General features: G+C 40.4%; 1 protein-coding gene across 1 annotated transcript in view; it reads left to right on the plus strand.

The window, feature by feature from the left end:
- The window catches only part of LOC119152354 (von Willebrand factor D and EGF domain-containing protein-like), a 185793-nt gene that overhangs the window by 78003 nt on the left and 84741 nt on the right, over positions 1 to 23049 (plus strand). The window contains exons 10-13 of the mRNA XM_037397521.1: positions 461 to 639; positions 4148 to 5091; positions 21018 to 21154; positions 22208 to 22369. Coding sequence (XP_037253418.1) covers positions 461 to 639; positions 4148 to 5091; positions 21018 to 21154; positions 22208 to 22369 — 1422 coding nt within the window. The remainder of the gene's footprint in view (positions 1 to 460; positions 640 to 4147; positions 5092 to 21017; positions 21155 to 22207; positions 22370 to 23049) is intronic.

Raw genomic sequence — 23049 nt, forward strand, 5'->3', positions numbered from 1 at the left:
CACTTTAAAACACAATCTCTTCTGGGTAAGCCAGCCCTGGAAAATGAAACAATTTTTCAGAGGGAAGAAAGCTGTTTTTCAAACTTGGCAGTTTATCTAAAAGAAATTATTTCCTAGGCAAAGACTCAAGGGTGGCCTTATTGTCATGGAAGTCACTTCAAAAATTAGCTGGTAACTTACCAGTGGGAAAACTTCAATAGATGTAATTACTAATTTAAAAAGAAAGTACTTGTGCAGTTTTATGTTTATGTAATGCTATCAGATATTGGTACCATAGAATCTGAAAGCAAGCTAAATAATAGCACAAATAAATATTTATAGTGTATCTAAGTGAGCTTAAATTACTCCTGCCATTGCTTGCATCCAACTTTGATATTTTCATTTATAGAAAGGGATGGTTTTTTTGCATAAAAAGCTTAATAACAGCTTCAGTTTGCTGGGATTTTTTCTGCCTCTTCAGATCCTGTTCCCTTCGGGGGCATTCGTGCGAGCCGATTTAAGCGAGTGGGGAATGGGCCTGACAGTGAGGGTGCCGGGCAGCGACTTCAACAGCACCAGCGGTTTATGTGGCCTCTTTGACGGGATCAGTCACAACGACCTGAGCAACGTGCCAGAGGAAGACTTCATAGAGGAGTGGAGGTACAAAGCAAGAGCGGACCCCTGCCTGGGAGATGCTCCATAGTGCTGTTTCAAGGGGTGTTGACAGGTTTATTTCATTGCATACTCCCCTAGTGACCTGACAGAGAGATCTGCTTCATCTAGCAAGGGAATCCTGGAGACCCATTCCCATCCTAACAGCCCAGGGGCTTAATTTTCAGCCAGCACAACACACACAGGCAGTTACTGAGAAAGAAGTTGTATATCCGCCAGTGATGTCATGCTAACAGCTGTGTTAAGATCCCATTCAGCTGTTAAAAAAAAATGCAGTTCTCACTCACATTGGAAAATGTAGATAACTGACAATAGGGATTAATTAAGGGTTTGGTATTTCCCTTGTTCTTTTATTCCTGAACGCTAATTACAATATGTGAGTATAGATTAAATGTTACATTTTGACAAAGTGGGGTAATGTATGTACCATGCTAAAACTTAATATCTCCTCTACTGATAATGACAGTGAGCTCTAAAAACTTGCACTTTCTGAGACAGATGGTCTGGAACCAAAGCCAAGAGTCTGGTGCTCTGGCATATCTCTGTCCCTCTCCCTATCTCTATCCCACCTTTTAATTCTTGTTGCTGAATTCTACACCTGCCTATTAGGTGTTCCCAAAACAAAGATGGGTTTGGTTGACTATGTAGATTTGTTCGTGAAGTATGTTTCGCAAATAAGGAAAAATAAGGCAAACCACCTTAGCATAGCACTTACTGGGAACTTAGCACAAGCTTACAGGAACAATAAATGTTTAGACCTATTACCTTCTAGAAAATAAACAAACTCCTCTACCATATTCTAGTTATATTCAATGGCCTAAGTAATGGCTATTTAATTGCAATTTTGACTTGTCATTACAAATTGTACTATTTAGAATTCAGCAGACATCTTCAACATCTTCATAAGGCGATAATCAGTCAGAGCTTGCTTCTGGGAAGGCAGATACAGAAATAGTTTGAGCAAGAGATGATCAGTTGTCGACTACACAAAAAGGGGTTAACAAGATCCTTAGGAGGACCTCTTCAAAGAAAGTTTGTTGAAAGATCAAAAGGCAAAGCACAGTATATAGGTATTTACTTATAAAACAGTGAGGAGCTTTCTAGGGTTCGGCATATACGATGGAGATACTTCAGGAAAGGCAGGAGAAGCTCCTGCTAAGGAAGAAGGGCAAGAGGGGTGATGAGTTTCACCTTGCAGTACTCCCAAGGAGGGATTCTCAAGGACTCTTCAGAACCTGGTTAAAAACTCAGGCCAACGGAAAGGCGAAGGCCACCTCTAGAGGAGATTGGATCAGTCTCTGATCCACCCATGGAGAAATGGCGCAGTAACAAACAAAACACAGAGGGCGGTTTCTCTGCTGCTGTTTTAAACTCTATTTTAAATAACACTGAAGGCATGTTAGGTTTTCTCCAGCACCTGAAGCCAGTCTGAGTGCTCACCATCTGGCAGTTTGACTCTTCCCCTGGCTCCCACCTCTTTCAAGCAGCTGCAGGGCTCTGAATGGCACAGATCTGTTCAGAACTTCAGCTTTCCAATGCAACTCTTTGAAACAATAAAACAACATCAGAGCCTCACAGCCCTTAAACAGCATCCAGACAAAGAAGAGCTGAACTTTAAAACTTGTATTTTAAGCAGGTAAAATATATTTTTCTAACCATTTTTCAAAGCTTTCAAGAAACCACCAGCAGTGCTATTAATTTTGGACTCCCTCTCTGTAATAGCATCTAACTTATTTTGAAAAACGTGTCTTTGGTTCTTTCTTGATTATAATGGGCAGCTATGAGGAATGATAGTCTAGTCATCTTATACAGGGGACAGAAGGCACACCCTAGCTCACCAAGGTGCTCGGTTATGTGCATGCCTGTGAGAAAGGATGGGGTTTCCCACAGCTCCACCTGTTCCACACCATACACCCCCGTCCTGTTCACCAGGGCTGACCGAACAAAGGTATTTGGTTTCATACAGGAATAACAAATGAATTTGTTTCAATAAAAGAGTAAGGCAAGAGAGTTTCATTTTACTGAAATTTTCATTTGTTTCTCTCCTGATTGTGGACCAGTTTATGTGATTTTTATTTAGTTAGTTATTAAATACAGGGTACTGACCCTAGCCTCTAGTTTACATAGTGTTCCCTCAAAGAAAGAGCTAATCCTGCTGCCTTAGTTTAGGTTTACAGTTCGTTCATGACGAGACTGGGCAGCTTCAGCTGCAGATAACAGCACCATGCAGAGCCAGTGGTCCAGGGCACTCACTGACACTGAGCCACGCTGACCAAAGGACTAGCGCTCCCCCAGCCACCAGATACCTTTTATTGCCCCAGGTTGCACGGAAGTGCACCAAAAGAGAAATTGGTTCACTTTGCCTGTGTCACTGTGATGTTTTATTAAAAGTTAGTATTGTATCAATGATCAAAATAGTACTATCATAGATGTCATTTTCAATATATTTTGAAAAAAATCAGATAAAGGCAATTACTTTTTCTGCAACAATACCTAGCATCTGGCTTCAAAGCATTGGTAAATGCTTTCACTTTCCTGAGATCTCTACATTTTGGCTGCAAGACAAAATTAATGCCAAAATAATTTAAAGTTTTTGGTGCTATTTCAATTTTTTTCTGGAAATGTAGTGCTGCCAACTATTGGGACAAGAAGCATAGATTTTTCTGTGAAGCTCTAGGATTCCTCTTGTACTGCACAAATAAGATCAATAAGAGATCTTGTGCTCATGAGATTTCCAAAGAAATTTCAATCATGGCTTTTTATTGAAACTGAACTCTCTAGAAGTTCATCCATCATTAAAGCTGGGCTAAATCAAAAGTGGGAGGTGGGTGGTGGTGGTGGTGGTGGGTGAAATCACCTCACCTTATTTGATAGCCTGACCCTATGATTAATAGAAAAAACCTGCTTTGCGTCAAAAGAAAAATTCAAAGAAAGCTCCATTAGAAGACAAGAACGAAATTAAGTTTGCATTAAAAAATCTTAAAGGAAAAAAAAATTAAAAGAAAAAAAGTAGTGGCCCAAGTCTTAGAGAAAACACTTGGTAAGGAGAGCACAGGCAAATAGATAAAGAGGATTTTCATAATAAAGCATTTGAAACAAATAAGTCTTTTTTTTGTCATTCTCCAAGCTGTACCTAAGTCACACTAGGGACAAATCCAAGCCCCTATTTCATGTGTAATACGCAACGGGTTACCTGCACCTCGGAGAAAGTTCTGCAAAGAGAAGTCAAGCACTTAGGCAGCACTCCAGCAAAGCACTTAAGCATCTGTTACTAAGAAGTTCCCATGTAGCTCTAAAAAATGTACAGGACAACTCAAGAAGGGCAGTGCAAAAGTGACTGAAGAAAACAGAGATTAAATTTAAGCATTTTCTGAAGTACTTTGGTAGACTGAGGATTTATACATTCTCCAGCTTCAGGAAAAGGAAGTTTACTTGGTATTGTAGCCTAATTTGTTGCAAGTTTCTTCCCTCTAATCTCTTTCTATTTTTAAATCAGAATACCTCCAGGGAAGAGTTTATTTGACAAGATTCCAGCACCTTCTGAGGGGAAGCCAAGGAAAAATTACTGCAGATGTCAGAAGGAGAGCACCAGGTCCATGCCCATGGTAAACATGCTGCATGCCTTTCAGGGTCCGTTCCCTCAGCCCTCCGGCTGCCACCATGACCATGTGGACTACACCTCTGCAATCCCGTATCTAGATGTTACGTCAGAGTTTGTCACTCCCTCAGAAAGACAGCCTACTTCAACAGAAGATGAGAAACTGCCCAGCAAGTTTTTTGAGCAAAGATATCTGCCTAAATCAGTCCAAAAGCGAGGTAGCCCCAAGGACCAACTAAAACCCCTTGCACAGAATGTTTCTGTGAAAAGCAACAGTTCCATGAACTCTACGAAACCAGTGGAAGACCTAAGAAGGGCAAAAAGGCAAGAAGACTATTACGAATACTCATCCTTTCACCCATTGCATGGCCCAAGCCAGAGAGAATCAGAAAGCTTTGCATACTTTTTCCCAGAGGATTTCTTTGAAGGGGTTCGGATGAAGCTTCCACTGGCATGGCCCACACCCAATGGCCTAACCGCCACCAAAGCTCAGGAGATTTGCCACCAGATTCTTGTAAATTCCACCATTGGCTCAGTGTGTAAAGATCTCCTTGGAAAACAGATGGATGAGGCAATTGATATATGCCTTTTAGATCTGCAGCTCAAAGATGACATGGCTTGGGTGAGGGCACTGATTGCTCTTTTGGAAAATGAATGTGAAAGAAGAGTGCTAGGAAACAGAAACCAAGCGTTTCATGTAGGAAAGCAGCCATCTGCTACCCAGGAGGACATCCTCACTGTTCTCCGGTGTCCTGGTCTCTGTAACGGCAATGGACAATGTACTGAACTGGGATGCCAGTGCTTTGAAGACCACATCTCCTACGATTGTAGCATTGCCAAAAGTAAGTAAAAAATCCTGTTTGTTTGTTCCTACCCTACCCATCTTTCCATGGTATTAGAATTATCAGGTAGAACATCTGCACAGAGTTGTTTGCTCTTCAAACAGTGCTACCAGTAAGTTATTTGATGAATTAGTAATCAGTTTTTGACCTTGAAGAGCTGATCAAAGTATCTGGTTGGCTGGTCCTTCACTTTTTCGCCTCAGTAACTTTTAAAAATGGATTTTACAAGCCCCTTAGCAAATTGGTTTTGCAGAAGTGATTTTCTTTACATCTGATCTATCACCAGCATGCTGACAAGCAAGCTTCTGACTAAAAAGAGGGTCCTGCTCACCTTGTGGTCAATATTCATGTTAACACTGTATAGATATTATTTTTTCCTGATCAACAGAGAATAAAATTTGAAAATTATTTTCAAACACTGTACTAGTAACAAACCAAAAGAAATTAAAGGTGACAAAATGAACAGGTAACATCATATACAGCCATACAATAGCTGCAGGACATATTCAAACCTGCAGAACTGATTCTGCAAAGGTTTCCAAATTACACTTACACAGGAGACCATCCCATTAGGTTTGTTTCTTCTTTACAGTTCAGCCTCTCAATGGATAAAGTCCAACGTGAGTACTGACAGTGCTTGAAACTAAACCCATGCATAAATGTTAGCATTAATTTCAAAATGCATGCCCTGCCTCAGCAGACCTCATAAGCTTATGCAGGAAGGAACAAAAAAGGTTCTTAAGGCTCAGCCATACAGTTGGGTTCCTCCATCTTAAGAAGGAACAGTATATCAGCTAAACTGAAATGATAAGGTATGCCCTCTTAACCCATCCCAAACAGGGAGGGGGAAGCCTTTTCCTACCATGCTTAGGACATTATTCTGTATTTAGGACAGGTAAAGCTCATATCCAGGGTCAGTTGTCATGGCTTAGCTGAGACATCCGAACATCCATCCAGCCCTGGGAGCTCAGTGGAACATCTGATGCCCCAATGCATTTACTAGCTGGGATGGGATTACCCACGTGCTTTGCAATAAGCATGTCTGCAGTGGGCTGATTTGAAGTGCTTAAAATGTATCCTGACATTTGGGTTTTATTAATAGGAGGCTAAAATTTGCAGCATCATTTTCTAATTATGGAGGAATCCATTCTCTTTCACACAGAGAACAACTGACACCAGTAACTGAAAAGCGAGTGGAGCAATTTTCCAGTCATTGTCCGATATACAATTCAATGTTTAACTTCATTTTTCTGTGATACTGTCAGGTTAGCGGGGGGGTTGCTTCGGCCAGGCTTTTACATTCTATTTTATTTTTCTATGGCTGAAATCCCTCGGGTTAGAGGAAAATAACTTCAATATGACCTTTCAAGTAAAATCTAACGGCACCTTGTCTTCTTGTTGTGACATCAAATATAAAGGAGGACAGAGCACAGAGCACAGCCTGAGATTGCACACGGAGGTGAGAAGTGGAAAACAAAAGCACATCAGTTGTGGCAAACACACCATCAGCCACCACCACCACCTGATCTGACTACTTCACCCGTCTCACCGCTTTTGCTTCACTTTTCTCCAGCTGAGGCAAATGTGGAAGTTGGTCTTTGCTTCAAGCCACTTCTTTTGGGAGTCTGGTCCCTGGGGTAGGACCTGCAAAAGCCACACTGTTGCATTTAGAAAAGTATAATTTCCCCTTAATGTTTATGCTGCTCCATTGGCTGCAGTTGAGTTTGTTAGTGTCGTGACAAAATTAACATTGACAGCTTCAGCAGCTTTCCTAACACAAGGCAGAAGGCCCTTTTCCAAAATTCCCATGGAGTCTTCCCAACATTTCAAGGGCAATATTCGATTTAAAAAGTGAATGGCCCTTGTTCTCTCTATCACGCTGTATACAACCCAGATTACTTTAGCTGCATCTAAGGACTTGTATAATTTTTTTTATTTTTTTTAACTAATACGTGTAAAATATTTTCTGTGTATTTAAAATTTAAGTACAGATATTATTTATTTTTTATTTAAGAAAACCTACAAAACACAATAATGATAACTACTTGAGGAGTGGAATGCTTTCTAGCTAATTAAAGCGAGCTCAGAAGAGAAAGCACTAAATGAAAATGTAGTAGAAATTGCCATTTTGAGCCACCAGTACTTATTTTTCTCTCGAAGAAAAGGTAATGGCATAATTCTCTGGTGCGCAGGGTGTCTTCCCAAGGGTGCACCTGACCTGGGGAACATTTACCACTCATTTTTCCTTTTTCCACCATACTAATGAGATTATATACTGCCCTTTCATCAACAGCTGTCCATCTGCAGAGGTATAAGACAACAGTGACTCATGGTATATTCCACACTATGAACGTACACTGGGAATTGACTTGTTTTTACAGAAGAAAAATGAAAAAATAAAACTCAAAATGTCACAACATATGTTATTAAAGCTAGAGGAATTAACTTTAAGCACTAAAATCTTCTCTGCAAAATACAGATGATTTTTTTCTTCTATTTGTAATCTATCTAGCAGCTTGTACAGCGTAAAATGCTGAATGTGCAACACGGTTCACAAGGATAGACCTTGCAGACCATGGAAACCTCTGAGCTGTGTTATGCCTGAAAATTAGGATCTTAAGAGGAAGTGCTGTTTCCCAAATATCCTTGTAGCAAATAAAACTACTTAGCAATTCACTGTGTTCCATATCCTAAAGAAAATGTTTATTCAAAATATTTTACAATCTCTCTTTCATTGAAATGGGAAAAAAGGGAGCTGCTTAATCAAATATAACTTAAAAAAAAAATTGCCCACAGACTAATGAAAAAAAATCCAATAACAATTTTGAGACTTTTTTTGTTAAAGAAGAGATCATCCTTCATATAAAAACCTAGGGTTTGTTTGGCTGGATTTGTTTTAAATTGCCATTTTGCCCAAAACCCGAAGACATTAGAAATAAAGAGGATCCGTTTCCCAACCAAATTTACCCAACATATCATGGCATTTACAAATGGGTACAACAGTAATCAGGAGAGTTGCAAACACCTTCTGTAACACGGGTTCCACAAATGCAAACCACTTTGGAATATAGACCTTTGAATCCATAAGTTGCTATCGCTTGGCTCTTCCCAGTGCATGTTGCCAGAAGAGTCCTCAGCTTCTCCATGTGATGGGTGAGTGGGAGCCCGTGTGAATTTCCCCCAACGTCAGTGGTAATAGTTTGAAGATTGTCATCATATCAGGGCTTCCTTTAGTTTGGGGAACAGCATTGAGCATTAGCTTCTCAGCATGTTCAGTGGATACTCGCCAAGATTTTAGTGAAGACCGGTGGTTAAAGCTATCTTTTCTCTTATACTAATTTCTGAGTATTTGACCTTACGTCTGTGCAACAATCTGTGAATGCTACTTCTGGATAAGTAGTGCATACCTGCGACCTGGGTGTCAGAAAACACCTCTTGACCTAAGTACTGGCAGAGGCCCATCATTATTAAAAACAACAGACTCCAAAGTTGGCCACAGCTTCTCATTTGCTTTGGAAAGTTTATGCTTCTCCTACAATAGCCCAAAGTCAGAGCTCTGGACCCTGGAAACTGAGTTGACTGCAGTGCTTTCAGAAAGCAGCGGTCTTCAGGGTGGTCAAAAACACAAGGCTCTGAATTCAGCCCCCTGGAGTCACCTTCTCCCTTGGGAGATCCCTCAGGATCCCTTGGAGAAGCATTTGAAATGGTCCTTATAGGAGGGTCAGTAATTAAATATTAATATTTAAATTGGTTTGAATTCTTGATACAAGACATAAAAGCATTCTTGCTGAAGAAGAAAAACAGAATGTGTCTTCTAGTACTCATTCCTGCCCCGCTCCCAGATATCCTGTATGAGCTAACACTGTACTGGTGAAACACCAGTACATGCTGGGAGGGCAATAGCTCGGTGGCTCCACACCAGAGCCCAGCAGCGAGCAGGACCTGGCTGCTGGGTTAGTCCATCCTTTGTACTACTGGTGCAGAGATAACAGGAGGGAGAAGCATTTGAAGTTCAAGCTGACTTTGAGCAACATTGAGGGGGAAAAAAAGAATATCCAGAAAAAATAAATGCAAACCCAAGGTAACAAGTGGCATGCTTAATTTGCAGAACCTTCTCCATCTTCAGTATAGCTGTAGAAAAGCTGAGAAGACAGCACAAGAAGTTGGTTTCAGCATTAACTATGGACAGGGGAAAGTACTGCCACAGCCTGGAGTGAATCAATGTGATGAACTGCAATGAGCTCCATATATTACAGACTATTTATGAATTCATTTATGAGTTTACGATCATTCATGATGATGAGAATAGAGACTATTATTTCTCTATATACAAAAATACAGAAACTGCGTAACAATAAAAGTACCTGCTCTTGTAAATGCAATGTAAAGCAGACCTATACATCCAAACAGAGGTCAGATCCCCTACAAGAAAGAATAAAATCTTAGTTCTGGCACACCAGTCACTCTGATATTACAATACTTAGAAAGGTCAGCTAGTTAATTTGGTACAGACCAGCAAGATAAGTATTAGTGTGAGCTTCACCTTCAGCTGTTCTTGATTTTTGAGTTTCATTCATAACATTTTTAAAAGATATTTGCTTGTTTTTACATTTCCTAGGCAGAAATATTCTACATAGCACAGAATCATAGAATCGCTTAGGTTGGAAAAGAACATTAAGATCATTAAATCCAACCATTAACCTAGGACTTCCAAGCCCATCACTAAACCATGTCACTAAATGTCACATCTACATGCCTTTTAAGTATCTCCAGAGATGGTGACTCCACCACGTCCCAGGGCAACCTGTTCCAATGCTTGACAACCCTTTCAATGAAGAATTTTCCTAATAGCCAATCTAAACTTCCCCTGGTGCAACTTGAGGCTGTTTCCTCTTGTCCTATTGCTTGTTACTTGGGAGAAGAGACTGCCCCGACCTCACCACAACCTCCTTGCAGGTAGTTGTGGAGAGTGATATGATCAAGTCTCCCCTGAGCCTCCTTTTCTCCAGGCTGAACACCCCCAGGGTTGTTTACATGCACACCCCCAAGGTATACATACCCCTGAGGTATGCATTACACGAACACTTATTTGCAGGGAAAAGCACTGCCATATCACACAGTAATTATGTGTTTCTTAAATGGCAGTTCTAAAGACTGGAAGTCCTCAGAACATCACTAAAGCCAGGATTTCACACCAGAAAAGGCTATTAGAGATAAAGAATTAAGGTCAACCTCAGAAATAAAGCTGCATGTTCCAAGGGGAACAGCTGAGCCCCCTGGCTGGCAGCCCAGGCACCCTGACACGGCTGGCAGCACTCAGCCTGCACCGGCGGAATAAGCTCTGGGCTTCTGTACTAACAGCGAGAGGTTCTGTAGGAAGGGAAGAAAAGGAGGAGAAATTAAGAACTGCATTAGGTTTCTGCAGGACATATAAAACCACTGCCTCTTTCTTTTAAAAAGACAGGACCAAAGAAACAGAAGAATGTGTGTTGATTTTTGAAATGCAAACTCTTACAAGGCATTGTTAGGAAAAAGTTATTTTCCAGGAGAAGTTACATGAGTAATGAAGGAGAAGGCAACTCCTTTTGCTGGCCATATATTTTCCCATTAGCTCCAAAACAAATCTCCGTCTAATTTTCTCGGGCTGGAATTATAGACATGAATTAAAACTCCCCCAAGATCAAGGAGGCCATCAACATAATTCAAATATCTTTTACAAGGTCACCCAATCTCAGCTACACTGCCAATACATAATAATGCATTTTGCCACTGGTTTTGACCAGCACACACACACACACAAGAAGATGGCCATGCAGTATTTTTAGGGATCAGCTTACAACCCATGACATATTTGGAATAATTTTAAATGAAAACATGTAGCAAGAGACAAGATGTGAAGTGTGGCTTGCAGACAGGCTTACTCCTCTGCTCTGCCTGACTCCAACAGGAGCAGTCCAGGTGGCCAGAGCTATAATTATCCTCACATGAAAACTGCAATTTGGAGTTGAAAGGCACCTCTGAAATTTGGCAATGCTCCAGAAGCTTAGACTTTCTTAATGTTGCTTAACATTTCATAACCCCCCCCAACACCTGTATAAGGTGCTTAAAATGTCATTACCACCTGTAATTAAACGCAGAATCCAATTACTGCAGATAGCAAATCAGGTTGGTGCTTACCATTTTGTATATATTGACCGTGTTGCTTACAAAAAAAAAAAAATCGGGACCAGTAAAGCACACATAGAGGGATGTAATATGCAGATTGTATGAAGCTCTAAAGAGCAATTACACGATAAAAGGTAATGAAGAATAATAAGGACAAATCAGTTTCAGTGAAGTAATGACACTTGAAGTTTAAATTTCTGTGTGGAAAGTTCTGGAAAAAATAGGCAGCTAAGAAATCAAAGCAAGCAAAAATGATGGTGAGAAGGTGAGAAGTTACCACTTACCTAACACACTTACGGATATCCCATTTCCATATCAATAAATTTCAGCAGCGTCATTAAGAAGTGCTGTGAACCCAACTACATTTTCTGAGCGGTGACCCACCACCATGCAGGTCCCTCAGTCCCATCTGCAACAGCAGCTACAGGAGTTACACCGTGTCATTTTTAGAACGATTATATAGGCCTTTCTGAATATATTATACTGCTTTGGGCTGAACCTTGTTCATGTGCTCTAATTAAATAATACTAATTAAAGCACCAATTATTAAAAAAGAAAAAATTACAGTGAGCAGAAGTATGGGGTCAGCTATTAAAGTTCCGCAGGTAGGGTCTTCCAAATGAAGATGTCTGTCCCCTATGGAAGAATAAGCTCAGAGCTTTAATCAGGCCAGCCATGCAAGTTGAGGATGAAATATGTATTATAGAAATCTCACCGTTTATATAATTGTGCTTTATTTTTAAGCTTAATTCCTATTTTCAAGGACAAATAATGAGGGAGACATCTAAAGAAAAGATTTAAATTGTTTTGAGATCCTCAGGTGAAAGGGGACAGAATATTTCAGTTCTCTACATCAAACATCTGCTTTGGAGACTTTATATGGGGACGTTCTGACTTTGAAATAAATATGTTTCTCCCACTTCTATCAGTTCAGTGGTCTTTAAATTCCCGATCATGGTGCCATAATGATTATTTAAGGGCTGTTAGTCCGTCAAGTAAATGGATACTTTTTGGCACATGCAGTATGTGTTTTGCTGATGTGATACATCACCACAGCGCAGACAAAGCCATCAGGGTCTATTGGGTCAATAGAAGCTCTTCATGCATAAATTAGACTACGCAAAGTAAAAACAGCATACTGGACTTTTCAAAGAAAAAGCAGCTAATTTCTTAAATCACCAGGTTATCTACAAGGAAACACACTGATCACTGCATGTAAAGGTGGTAGCGTCTGCCTCTGCAACCACGCTGTGGTGCAGGGTGACCAACCTTTAGGGGAGAATTACATTTTATATTACTTTACGGGCCTTAGAAAAAGTTAATTACATGAAATTGTGGGATTTCTGTCTGATCCTCTCCATAGGAATTGATCAAGTTTTCAAATTTGTTCAGATTAGTAAACAAAGAAAAAACACAACCAAACTTTTCGCTAATATGGCAAAACATTTCATATAGTAGTGAGGCTGCAATACACTGAAACAATTGTATCAATTTTTTAAAATCGGATTTCAAAAGAAGAGTCAAACGTGCTTGTGAGAACAGCAGGCACCATACAACTGTTAAACTCTTCTGGCCAAAACAGAGTGCCATTGATATAAAAGAAAGAAATTATTAAATGGCATTATTCTTTAACAAGCTTGCTTTTTTTAATTTTTTTCCTTTTCCAAACAGAAAGTAATTGGGCTTAATTCTCCTCTTCATTATAATAATTCCATTGACTTTGGTAGACATGGTATTAACAAAGTCACAGTTACTGTTACTTTGATGAAGTTTACATTGTTAAGAAAAATTAGGTCATTTTTCACAAATGGTCTTTTCTTTTTCCTTTCTTCTTGTATTAATTATTGCCTTTTCTATTCCACAATGTTGAACCTTCCTATCTAGCCAGCTGAGGGAGGTTTGAAAATTTCCTATGCCTATGCCCCCCACGTTTCCTCAAGTATGTAATTTTTCACTTGAAAAATGATGGACACTAAGTGAGACCATGTTATTGTAGTAAAGTTTAGAAGGGAATTGAACTCTTTCTATCAAATACATTTTTCTTCAGTAATAATTTCTGTAAAGCAGGGAACACTTCAAGCAGATCTCTATATGCTGTTGCAACATAAAACACATTTTAATATGCTGCTTCCAGTCCACTGGAATTGTGTTCTTCATACAGAGCTTAAAGATATTTAGAATATATTCTTATTTCCTTCAAGTTGACATTAAAGAAATTTCACTAAGATATCAATACTTTGTAAAAGAGGCTCTGTATAACTTGAGGATGAAAACTTCCCTTTTGAGACCTGTTCTCTCCACTTAATATCAAATTTTTCCTTGGCTTACTGAATAATATTAAAAAATAGATAAAGAATAAATATGAAAATACATATTATGCAATTAAAATATTATTGGTTTCAGGTATTCAGATTTTTCTAGTTAAAACATTTTATGATTTAATAGTGAATGCAAACTGGGGGGGGGGGGGGGGGGAGGGATTATTTTAAATGTTTATTTACAAAACACATTATTTCTTTCTCCCAGACATCTACAGAGGAATGGTCTTCAGCTGAGCGAGCTATGAATCTTAACAATAATGGCATTTTATATTATTAAAATTATTCTACAGCATCTGCAGATGTGAGCCATAAAAATTTACACCAATATATTCTTTTCAAGCTAAAATCAATGGTGGCATTAGTAGTCCTAATTACTAAAGGCATAATGAGTAGTCACAATGAGTAACAATGCTTTGAGATTACTCATCAAAAGATAGATTTTTGAACCATAGGACTTACCTGCTTTTGAAAATATCACTGTTGTGCTTCTAGAATGCATTAACACCTCCAACCACAAAAACTCTAGTAAGAAATACAAAATTTACAAAAAAAATCCTTAAGAATCAGAAGAAAAAAAAATTGTGAACCTAACTTACAATTGATACCTCCCACCCGACACCTACGTGCTCTGTTTTATATTGATGGAGACAGATTTTTCCTAATCACATAAAACATATTTGTGGGTAACTCTCAGGCATCGACAAGATTCATGGTATTTTTGAAGACTTTCTTCTTTTCATAGCAATTTTAGTTTACTTTTTGATGGTGTAGATGCAACAAACATGCATCTGAAAAAGTAAACATCAATACCAGCCTTAATCTACTGTTTTAACTCCCAGACCTCTCCATTCAAAGCACAGACCTGGCTGAGTGGGAAGAGGGCTATTAGCTTCATGGTTACAAAGTCAATAGAAACCGAATTTCAAAAGGATATCAAATCCTCATGATAAGGGACATGGAAGGTTGCATGCTCAGTGATCCATACCCTGCAAATCAGATCAGGGAGATTAGTTTTTTCTGGTGATTAGTTTATTTGCTTTAATGCAAAGCAGTGAAAGCGGGTCAGTGAAACATGTAGCTAAACAAAACCATTTTCTGAAGTATATAGAATTAAATGCTAGAAAAGGTTAAAAAACTGTATGTCTGATTTAAACTGACCAAAGCCAGACACTCCAGATGCATGCCTATAACTTCTTTACATCAGCCTGTTCGAAGGCACCACAGGAAATTTCAGCCTTAAATCTTGTTAAATCCAAAACAAAACAAAAAGCCCTGCACAAACAGCCTCCTTCCCCAAATACTCACACACACACACACACACACACACACACATATGATAACTAACAAATTCAGGACAGTTTATGAGCTATAGAATTAAAACTTGTAAAACATTAAAAGGTCTGATTTAAACTGACCAAAGCAAAAAATTCAGACCAAAAGCCTTTATTTCATGCTTTATGTTGTGTAAAGAACCCACAACCTACCAGTACAGAATGTTAAACCAATTGTGAATAAAAACCTAAGTAATAATGAGGTCTTACTCTAATTCAGTAATTGTAAAGATGGGAAAACTACTAAAAACAACCAATTGGATACTAGCATGGACATAAGGACCACGATGACACCCATGAGCATCCTTGTGCCCAAATCCTTTTAAGTGGCATCATTGCTGTCATTCATGGGGAGCCACAGGATGCTGCTAGGGATTCTGCCCTGAAGTGCCTTCAAGGGACTGAAACTCAGACCTGCTTTGGTATGCCAGTAAGTGACATGAATGCACAGCCAGAATACAAGGCCATCTAGAAAATAACAAATATTCTCTAGCTTAACAGCGCACTCCTCTTCCTTTCTATTGCTAAAGTAAATTGCTAGCAAGCCTTTTAAAAATAGAAGGATCAAATAAACATAAAATGTCATAGTGATATCTCTATAGCAAAAATAATCTACCATACCATTGCAGCACATGGATGCTGCCAGGGTGAAATCGAGCCAGTCCATTTCTTGCATGCAGTGAGTACTTGCAAAATGCTTTCCCATGCTCTCCTAGGGCTCACTTCTGCAATCCGGTACCAGAGACACCCAAAGCAGAAAACCAGATTCACTCCATGGCAGCTAAATATCACAGGTCTGCAGTCTGGTACTATAAAATCACAGAATCGTAGAATTGTTTAGGTCGGAAAAGACCCTTAAGATCACGAAGTCCAGTTGTTAACCTAGCATTACCAAGTCCACCACAAAGCCATGTCCCAAGTGCCACATCTACACATCTTTTAAATACCTCCAGGGATGGTGACTCAACCACTTCCCTGGGCAGTGTATTCCAATGCCTGAAACCCCTTCAGTGAAGAAATTTCTCCTTCTATCCAACCTAAATATCCCCTGGTACAACTTGAGGCCATTTCACCTTCTCCTATCGTTTGTTACCTGGGAAAAAGAAACCAACTCCAACCTTGCTACAACCTCCTTGCAGGTAGTTGTGGAGAGTGATAAGGTCCCTCCTGAGCCTCCTTTTCTCCAGGCTGAACAAACCCGGTTCCCTCAGCCTCTCTGGTTCTTTGAGAACTGGTTTTGGAAGCAGGGACAGAAACAGTCTTCATTTAGAAGCCAGGGACGTCACTGATGCACAAAACTCTTGGCAAACAGCATATAGCTGCTAATACTTTTTCTTAGGGAGGATTTTCCAGTGAGCTTTGGTTTATGGATAACACAAGTTCCAGAATAATGCATTCAGTAATCGTGTACATGGTTGCTGTAATAACCCTACTTACAAAAGAAAAAAATACAAAATTTGTGCATGTATTTGAATGGGGGCAGATTCAGACTTGCTCTGTCCAAGCTGTGAGATAATAAAGCGTCAGCCTGCTCTGATCCAGAACCCTCATAGCTGCAATAGCTGGATGTCCACAACCACACCAGCAAGCTCCAGAGCAGCAGCTTGCTCAACTAGCTGTAAGATTTCAAGGACAGGGCAACTGGACAATATGGGCAATTTTCTTATGCACTTCAGCAAAGCTACAACCATCCCCAGAACTTATGATCTGGTTCTTGACTTACTTTTCATGACTTAGATTGCGTTTTTATCGTCCTGATCAAGAAAAGCAGGGCAGTCCATTTCCTTCTCTTTATCTGAAGAAAATTCTTGCCAGTTTCAATTTGAGGTCTGCTGCTCCAGCCCAGACTTGCATGTGTAGCTTTCAAATACTGCAGAAGAATGTTTATTTGTGCTAGAACACTTTTCTAACCAAAAGTAGAAACCCAACATGAGCCACATGTATCCATTAGTAACACTTCAATAAGCGTAGTTTTGCAAATCTGGATTTTGTGTCAACTGTCTCCATTTTACTTCTACATCTGTGCATACTTATTATTTACATAATACACTACAACAAATATCTGTAAAACCAATCGGGTATTTATACAGGGTTTTTTTTAACACTGTTGTGTAGCCTGTGATCCTTGTCAGGTTTGACTCATGTAAATGGTTACGGGAAGAAACAGCACTGTCAGCACGGCCAGCAGTGAACTTACTATTCACTACTGCACATACCCACTGGGAGTAAGGCAGAGGGACCAGGAGGGTCCCTGTTTCTCAAGGGAGGCACGATGCAAGTATTGCAAACCAAACTGGACAGATCCCTTACTTCTGTCTAATTGCCTGAGGTCTGGAGGCCTCTCAGTTTTCCACCTTTACCTCCAGAGCCCTCTCCTTTTTTTCCAAGACAATTTCATTAGAAGTTGAGATTTTTTAACTTCCTTCCCAAGGCTCTCCTGCTGTTGCTCAGTGCCCCAGTGAGATGCTGTACCAGATGACAGATGCATTTCTGGTGTGTTTGCTCGGTGTGTGTGCAGACCAGGCATTAGAAATACATCTGGATGCCCATGTCTAAGCCAGTGGATGTGAACACAGCCCCTTAAATCCTCCTCCATAATGTGACTGCACCCTGCCACCCATCAGAGCACCATGTGCTGCCCTGAGCTTCAGTATTTAATCCTCCAGTAAGAGTCAAAGCACATTTTTGCTTATAGGCCATACAGAGAAAGGAGGAAGATCTGTCCCAGATTTTGTTCTATTTAGGTATTCACACTCCTAAACATAAATTATTAATATATAAACAGATCATACTTTTCACAAGCTTGTTCCATGCACTGCCTGATTTCCCACAGATTCCTCTCCTGCCTCTACCTTGCCCCTCCGCAGACATTATTCATTCCTCCCAGGTCTCCACAACCTCCGCTTTCTCTGGGTATCTGCACCTTTGCCCTGACTCTCACCTTTCTGATATTTCCCAGCTCTTCCCTTTGCTCCTCTCTTTCTCCCCTCCAGTCTTCCACTGCAGCATTTCCAGCTCTTTTGCTGAAGTTTTTCAGGCTGCCCAATATTTCCTTCTCATGTCTGCACCTCTCTGCCCCGTGAGTGTATGCCATGCACAGGCTTATTAGCTACCCATCGGCTGACACGGGGAGCGATGAACAGCTGAGCCTGGATTGTGTTTCCCCCAGCAAGGGCAGGATCGGTGTAAGCATCCAGCTACCAACTGTCCGGAGACTTTTCCAAAGCTAACGTCACTGAGATTTCACCTTCTGTGTTTGGCTGAAACTGGCTAATACATGACAAAACTAGACAGCAGAGGGAAAGACAGACAGAAAACCACATTAAAAACAAATGCCTAAAATTCCTATGTCCATTAAATGTGATAGCTCATTTTCAAAACCAGTTAGATAAAAATAAGTGCCATTTTCAGAAGTTATGTACTGCCTCTACTGAGCTCTAGTATCCATTTGCTTAAAAAGGAGTCATAATAACTTTCATTTTCCACCAGACTTCCTCACTCTTCTTCCTCTCCTCCCAACACCCGCTGCACTTTTGCCTTTGTCTTGGTGAAAATCTGCACAGGGACTCCACAGCCTCCTCAGTATCACATTGCAGCTGGCCAGAAGTAAAGGAATAGACCGTTAAATTAAATATGGTCTCTCCCACAGCTGGGCTGTGTATTCCCTCCTTTAGAGTGCTCCCAGCTGACGATGGCTGGACACATCTGCCAAGGTAACAGCAGAAAGCCCACTCAAACAGCAGCTCAGTCCTTCTTCCCCACCTTCACCAAACTTAAGGTAACACAAGGTGCGGTTTTCTTCCACAACCTTTCACCCCTTTCAACAGAAAAAGAAACTTCGTGTTCATCCTGATCAACCCGCAAAATGGCAAATCTTGAAAGATGTCCAAAGCACATACAGCAACGTATTTCTTCCAGATTAGATCAAATTAAAGATGTTGTGCAAAAGTGTGTACAGAATAGTTTGAGAGAAATAAATACATAATGCTGTGCTGATACTGGAAGTCATTTCAAAAAGCATCGAGGCTGAATAATCTTGCCCTGGCCTTGACACAACGGTGTTGCGGTGGCATCAGGATGCTCATAAGGATGCGAGGAAACCCTCAGGGAAGCACACAGGGATCATCAACAAGCAACCAACCTAGGAGTGCCTTTCTGGGAGAGGAAGGGCTGCAGGAGCACACTCCTGTGCCTCGCTCCTTCCCAGGCGAGGAGGTTTTACTTCACCCACAGAAGCCTGAAAATCTGCAATGATAATGAAAATGTTAAAGCAATCTGAGCTACCTCAGTACTAGTGGGGCTAACTATTAAAATCTCATGAAAAACATAATGAAGCTTTCTCTTTTTTTTTTTTTTATTTTTATGCACTAACCACAGAAGAAGGCAATTTATCAAAACCATTCACTACATCTGACTAATAGTTCTGTACATTACAGGAATCCACAACTAACCGATGAATGCTGATAAGCCGTAAACCATTTTCTTCTTGTAAATATTGCGAAGTGTCCAACAGTGCTGCTAATACTGCTGCAATAAAATCAATTTAAAAGAAAATAAAAGAAAGAAAAACTGAAAAACTTCCAGAAGTGCAGAAAAAATTCTTTTCAGTATTTTTCACATTTATGTTGCTTTCCTTCCTTTGCCTGGGAAAACAAGTCATGCAGCTATGTTGTTATGGGCTGCAGTCTGGTGGGATCGCAGTGTTTAAACTGCGTTCATCCTGGTTGCAGCTTAAACGGCAGAGCCCTAAAGGAACAGCGAGGTACGGGGGAAGGTTATCAACTCAGCTGAGGGCATTTTACCCCTTGAATCTGAGCTGAACCAATGTACCATTAAAATATTAGGCAACACAGAGCTTCTGTTTTAGATAAGCTACAGCTCAGAGAAAATTGATGGGCAATGCTGCTTTGCCAGGGAAGTGGCGATGGGGCAGGGAAGAGCAAAAGCTAAGCAGTCTCTCCTCACTGTGTAACAGGGAAAACAGGTTGCACTACGCTGTGCTGGTGCACGACTTGCCTCTGAGAGCTCCCAGTCATGCCCCTGCTATTGAGTGTCATTCAGGAAACATGAAGCAAATTTTCTGCTTTGTGTTATTTGTCATCATAGTGACTTCTCCTGACCATTAGAACTACAAATATTATCAGGAAAAATACAAAACCATGATCCTGACTGCTGCTACCAACGTAGGATATTAGAGAGCTTCTGAGTGTTGTGCTATCCAAGTGCCGATGCAAATGTCTGCCCAGTTATATTCTTTAAAGATATGAATTCTGCCACCCAAAGAACTTGCACTTCGTAAAAATAACCCAATATGAAAGCAACAAGCAATTTTAAATGGTGAATACCCAAAGTACAACAGAACACAAGTGAAACTTTACCTGAGAATCATAAAACATTTTAAAAAGAGTAATGGGTGAAATTCCACCTTGTAAGGGGGGCAGCACAGGCAGTACATCACTTAAGCTATACTTAAGGCCTCAAAATAGGATTTAAGTGAAACTTAGCTGGTACATGACATTTGTGCTGACACAGTGCAGAGCTGAGTGCCACCCATTAATGACTTAACCCTTGCAAGCAAGTATTCCTTTGAGGATCATTACTTTTATTGCATCCATAACTTTTGGAGAAAAAAAAAAAAAAAGAAAAAAAAAAAAAAGGACTGTCTTTTGCACTGCTGTTTCATATTATGCGGAGCCTAGCAGCATTGTCATCTTCAGCTATTTCCACTTCTCATTTTCGTGCTTCTCTGTGCTATGGCATAGCATAGGCTGTTCTCTCAGCTATGCTTCCATCCTGTTACCTGGGTCAGCAGCAGTATGACCATCGCAGACCTTTTAACGTGAAGCCACAGCCTTGGTTAATTGACTCCATGGGTCGTATAATGTTCACTGATACATCTTGCAGTACTGAGTGCACAGGGCAATTATTCACTGGATATTTGCTGCTTCCCATTTTGACAACTGCTGCTCCTCTTTGCAAGGGAAACTTACATGGAGGCAAGGACGAGCCCAAGGAAAACAATTAAACCTAAACAACAAAATCTCTGGTAAACTAGAATAGAACAGCATGTAAGTGCTACTCTCTAAAGCTTTATCTCTCACCCTTTCAGAGCAAGCTTTGGAAATCACAGGCTTAGAGAACAGGGGCCTCTGCAACATCCGTGCCTCTGACTGCACCAGGATCCGGGTGTTTGGCCTCGGCTTCAGAGAGTCACCCAACCTGCACTGTGAGGTCACCAGGCTGATGGTAAGCAACTTCCCATGGGCTCGTAAAGTACCAATGTCAAACTTGGACATGTTTATATTACAGCTTATTACCCCAAACGGTGCTGAACGCCATCATCTCTCACTGCCACAGCAGGGTGCAAATACCTTCCAAACCCATTGCTAATATGTTTGCTATGAGCGAGGGGAGCTGGAGAGGCTCAGCCCTTTCCAGGAGTGGTTTCTTGGAAATGCACAGCTATGCGTTCTTGCTAATTTTCTCTGTGGGGTTTTGTTGAACTCTTGCTTCGTTCAGCTCAACTGTGGTCCGGTGAAGCCTGAAATCACAATATTATTTCTCATTCTGTACATCTGGAATCGGTACGCTTGGTTGTTTTCCTAAACACATATGAATACTAAGTTTTGTGGTTAAATATAAGGTTTCCTCAACATAGTTACGGAGGCTTTTATTTGAATTTTCTTAGTCATAGCTGAGTACCAAATCAGAAGTTTTAATGAGTATTAAACCCACCTCTTCAGCTAACACTATAATTTTACTATAAACAGCTATACACAGGGTGAATTGCTTGGTGTATCAGCATACTCAGACATGAAGTGTTTGATTAATCTCATAAATCCACCTCATAAAAGACATTCAGCCTGATTCCCATTCAGTGCTACCATGCTAAAGAGGCACAGCTGAGATTTGCCTACCATGCCCGCTTAGGGCTCCCTAGGCTTTTAACAAGCAGTGATGTCTTGTGCAGCCGATCTAGGTAATAGCTGACACCACCTTCAAGGAGCAATGAGCTGGCTCCAGAAGCAAACCCAAAGTTGCTCCATCACATTATACTGCCTCATCCCAGTGGCTCAGCCCAAGCGCAGATCACGGCACTTCCTAAATCAATAGACCACTTGCCTGCATAGATGAGCATGGTTTGCTCTTTACTGTGGCTATAGTATCAGCATCATTTCTTTTAAATAATCCATCTGGAAATGCTTTATATTATTAATTAGAAATACAAACATATGTTGACAACTGGAATTTCTTTATACGAGCCTTCAGTTTCTGCACTCTCCTTCTGTTTTACTGTAGCATCTCAATGGTGAATGGATATCAAGAGAACAACAAACCACAAAAGCGGATTTTCTCAGCTCTGAGGCTGTTGACTGCCAGATTCCTCTCCCGAACATTACAGAGACAGAGGCTGTGCACTTTGTGGCCGGTGATGAGCCGTTTGCAAGATGGCAAGTGAAAGTAGGAACTTCTTATGTTTCTAAGAAATTATTTAGGAGGAGAAATTCAGTAGACATAGTAAATTAAAATGCAAAGCACAGTTTTCTTCCCTTCAGAAATGAAAATGCCTGTAGAAATACTCACGTTAATGTCATGTAGGGGAAAAAAACCAACGACCAACCAAACCAATATAAGTTAAAAAACCCTTATCTTTACAGGCAATCTGAAAGTGCAAATTACAATCACTTCTCCAGGTAATCACCTGAGATTGATGCAGTTGTACTAATCAATTGTTAATCATTAGTATTTCATTTCTGGAAATCCCAGCTCAAACTCCTGATTAGGCAGGGAGTGTAAGACAGCTTTGATGCCCTGGTTGCAAGCAAGGGCTGGCACGTGAGCAGGGTTATCATGGGCACGAACTTGGCCTTGAATAACTGCAGGAAGAAGCTTGTGCAGTACCTGCTCATGCCAGGTTCTCTGCTGCAGTTTTAGCCCCTTTTATTCACAAAATGATACCTACTTTCTGAATATTCCCAGGAAATCAGTGTCTTACTGACCCTGCGCTTGCTACCCTTGGTCTTGCTCTCAGCCTGGATGGTTATTTTCTGTAGATTGGTTGGGTTTTATAAGACTGAGATCGTTTAAAGGCTCTATAGCTGAGACAAATATATTGCCATTGTAGGAAAACTGCAGATGTA

This window comes from Falco rusticolus, chromosome 8 (genome assembly GCF_015220075.1).
Source record: "Falco rusticolus isolate bFalRus1 chromosome 8, bFalRus1.pri, whole genome shotgun sequence".
NCBI lineage: Eukaryota > Metazoa > Chordata > Aves > Falconiformes > Falconidae > Falco > Falco rusticolus.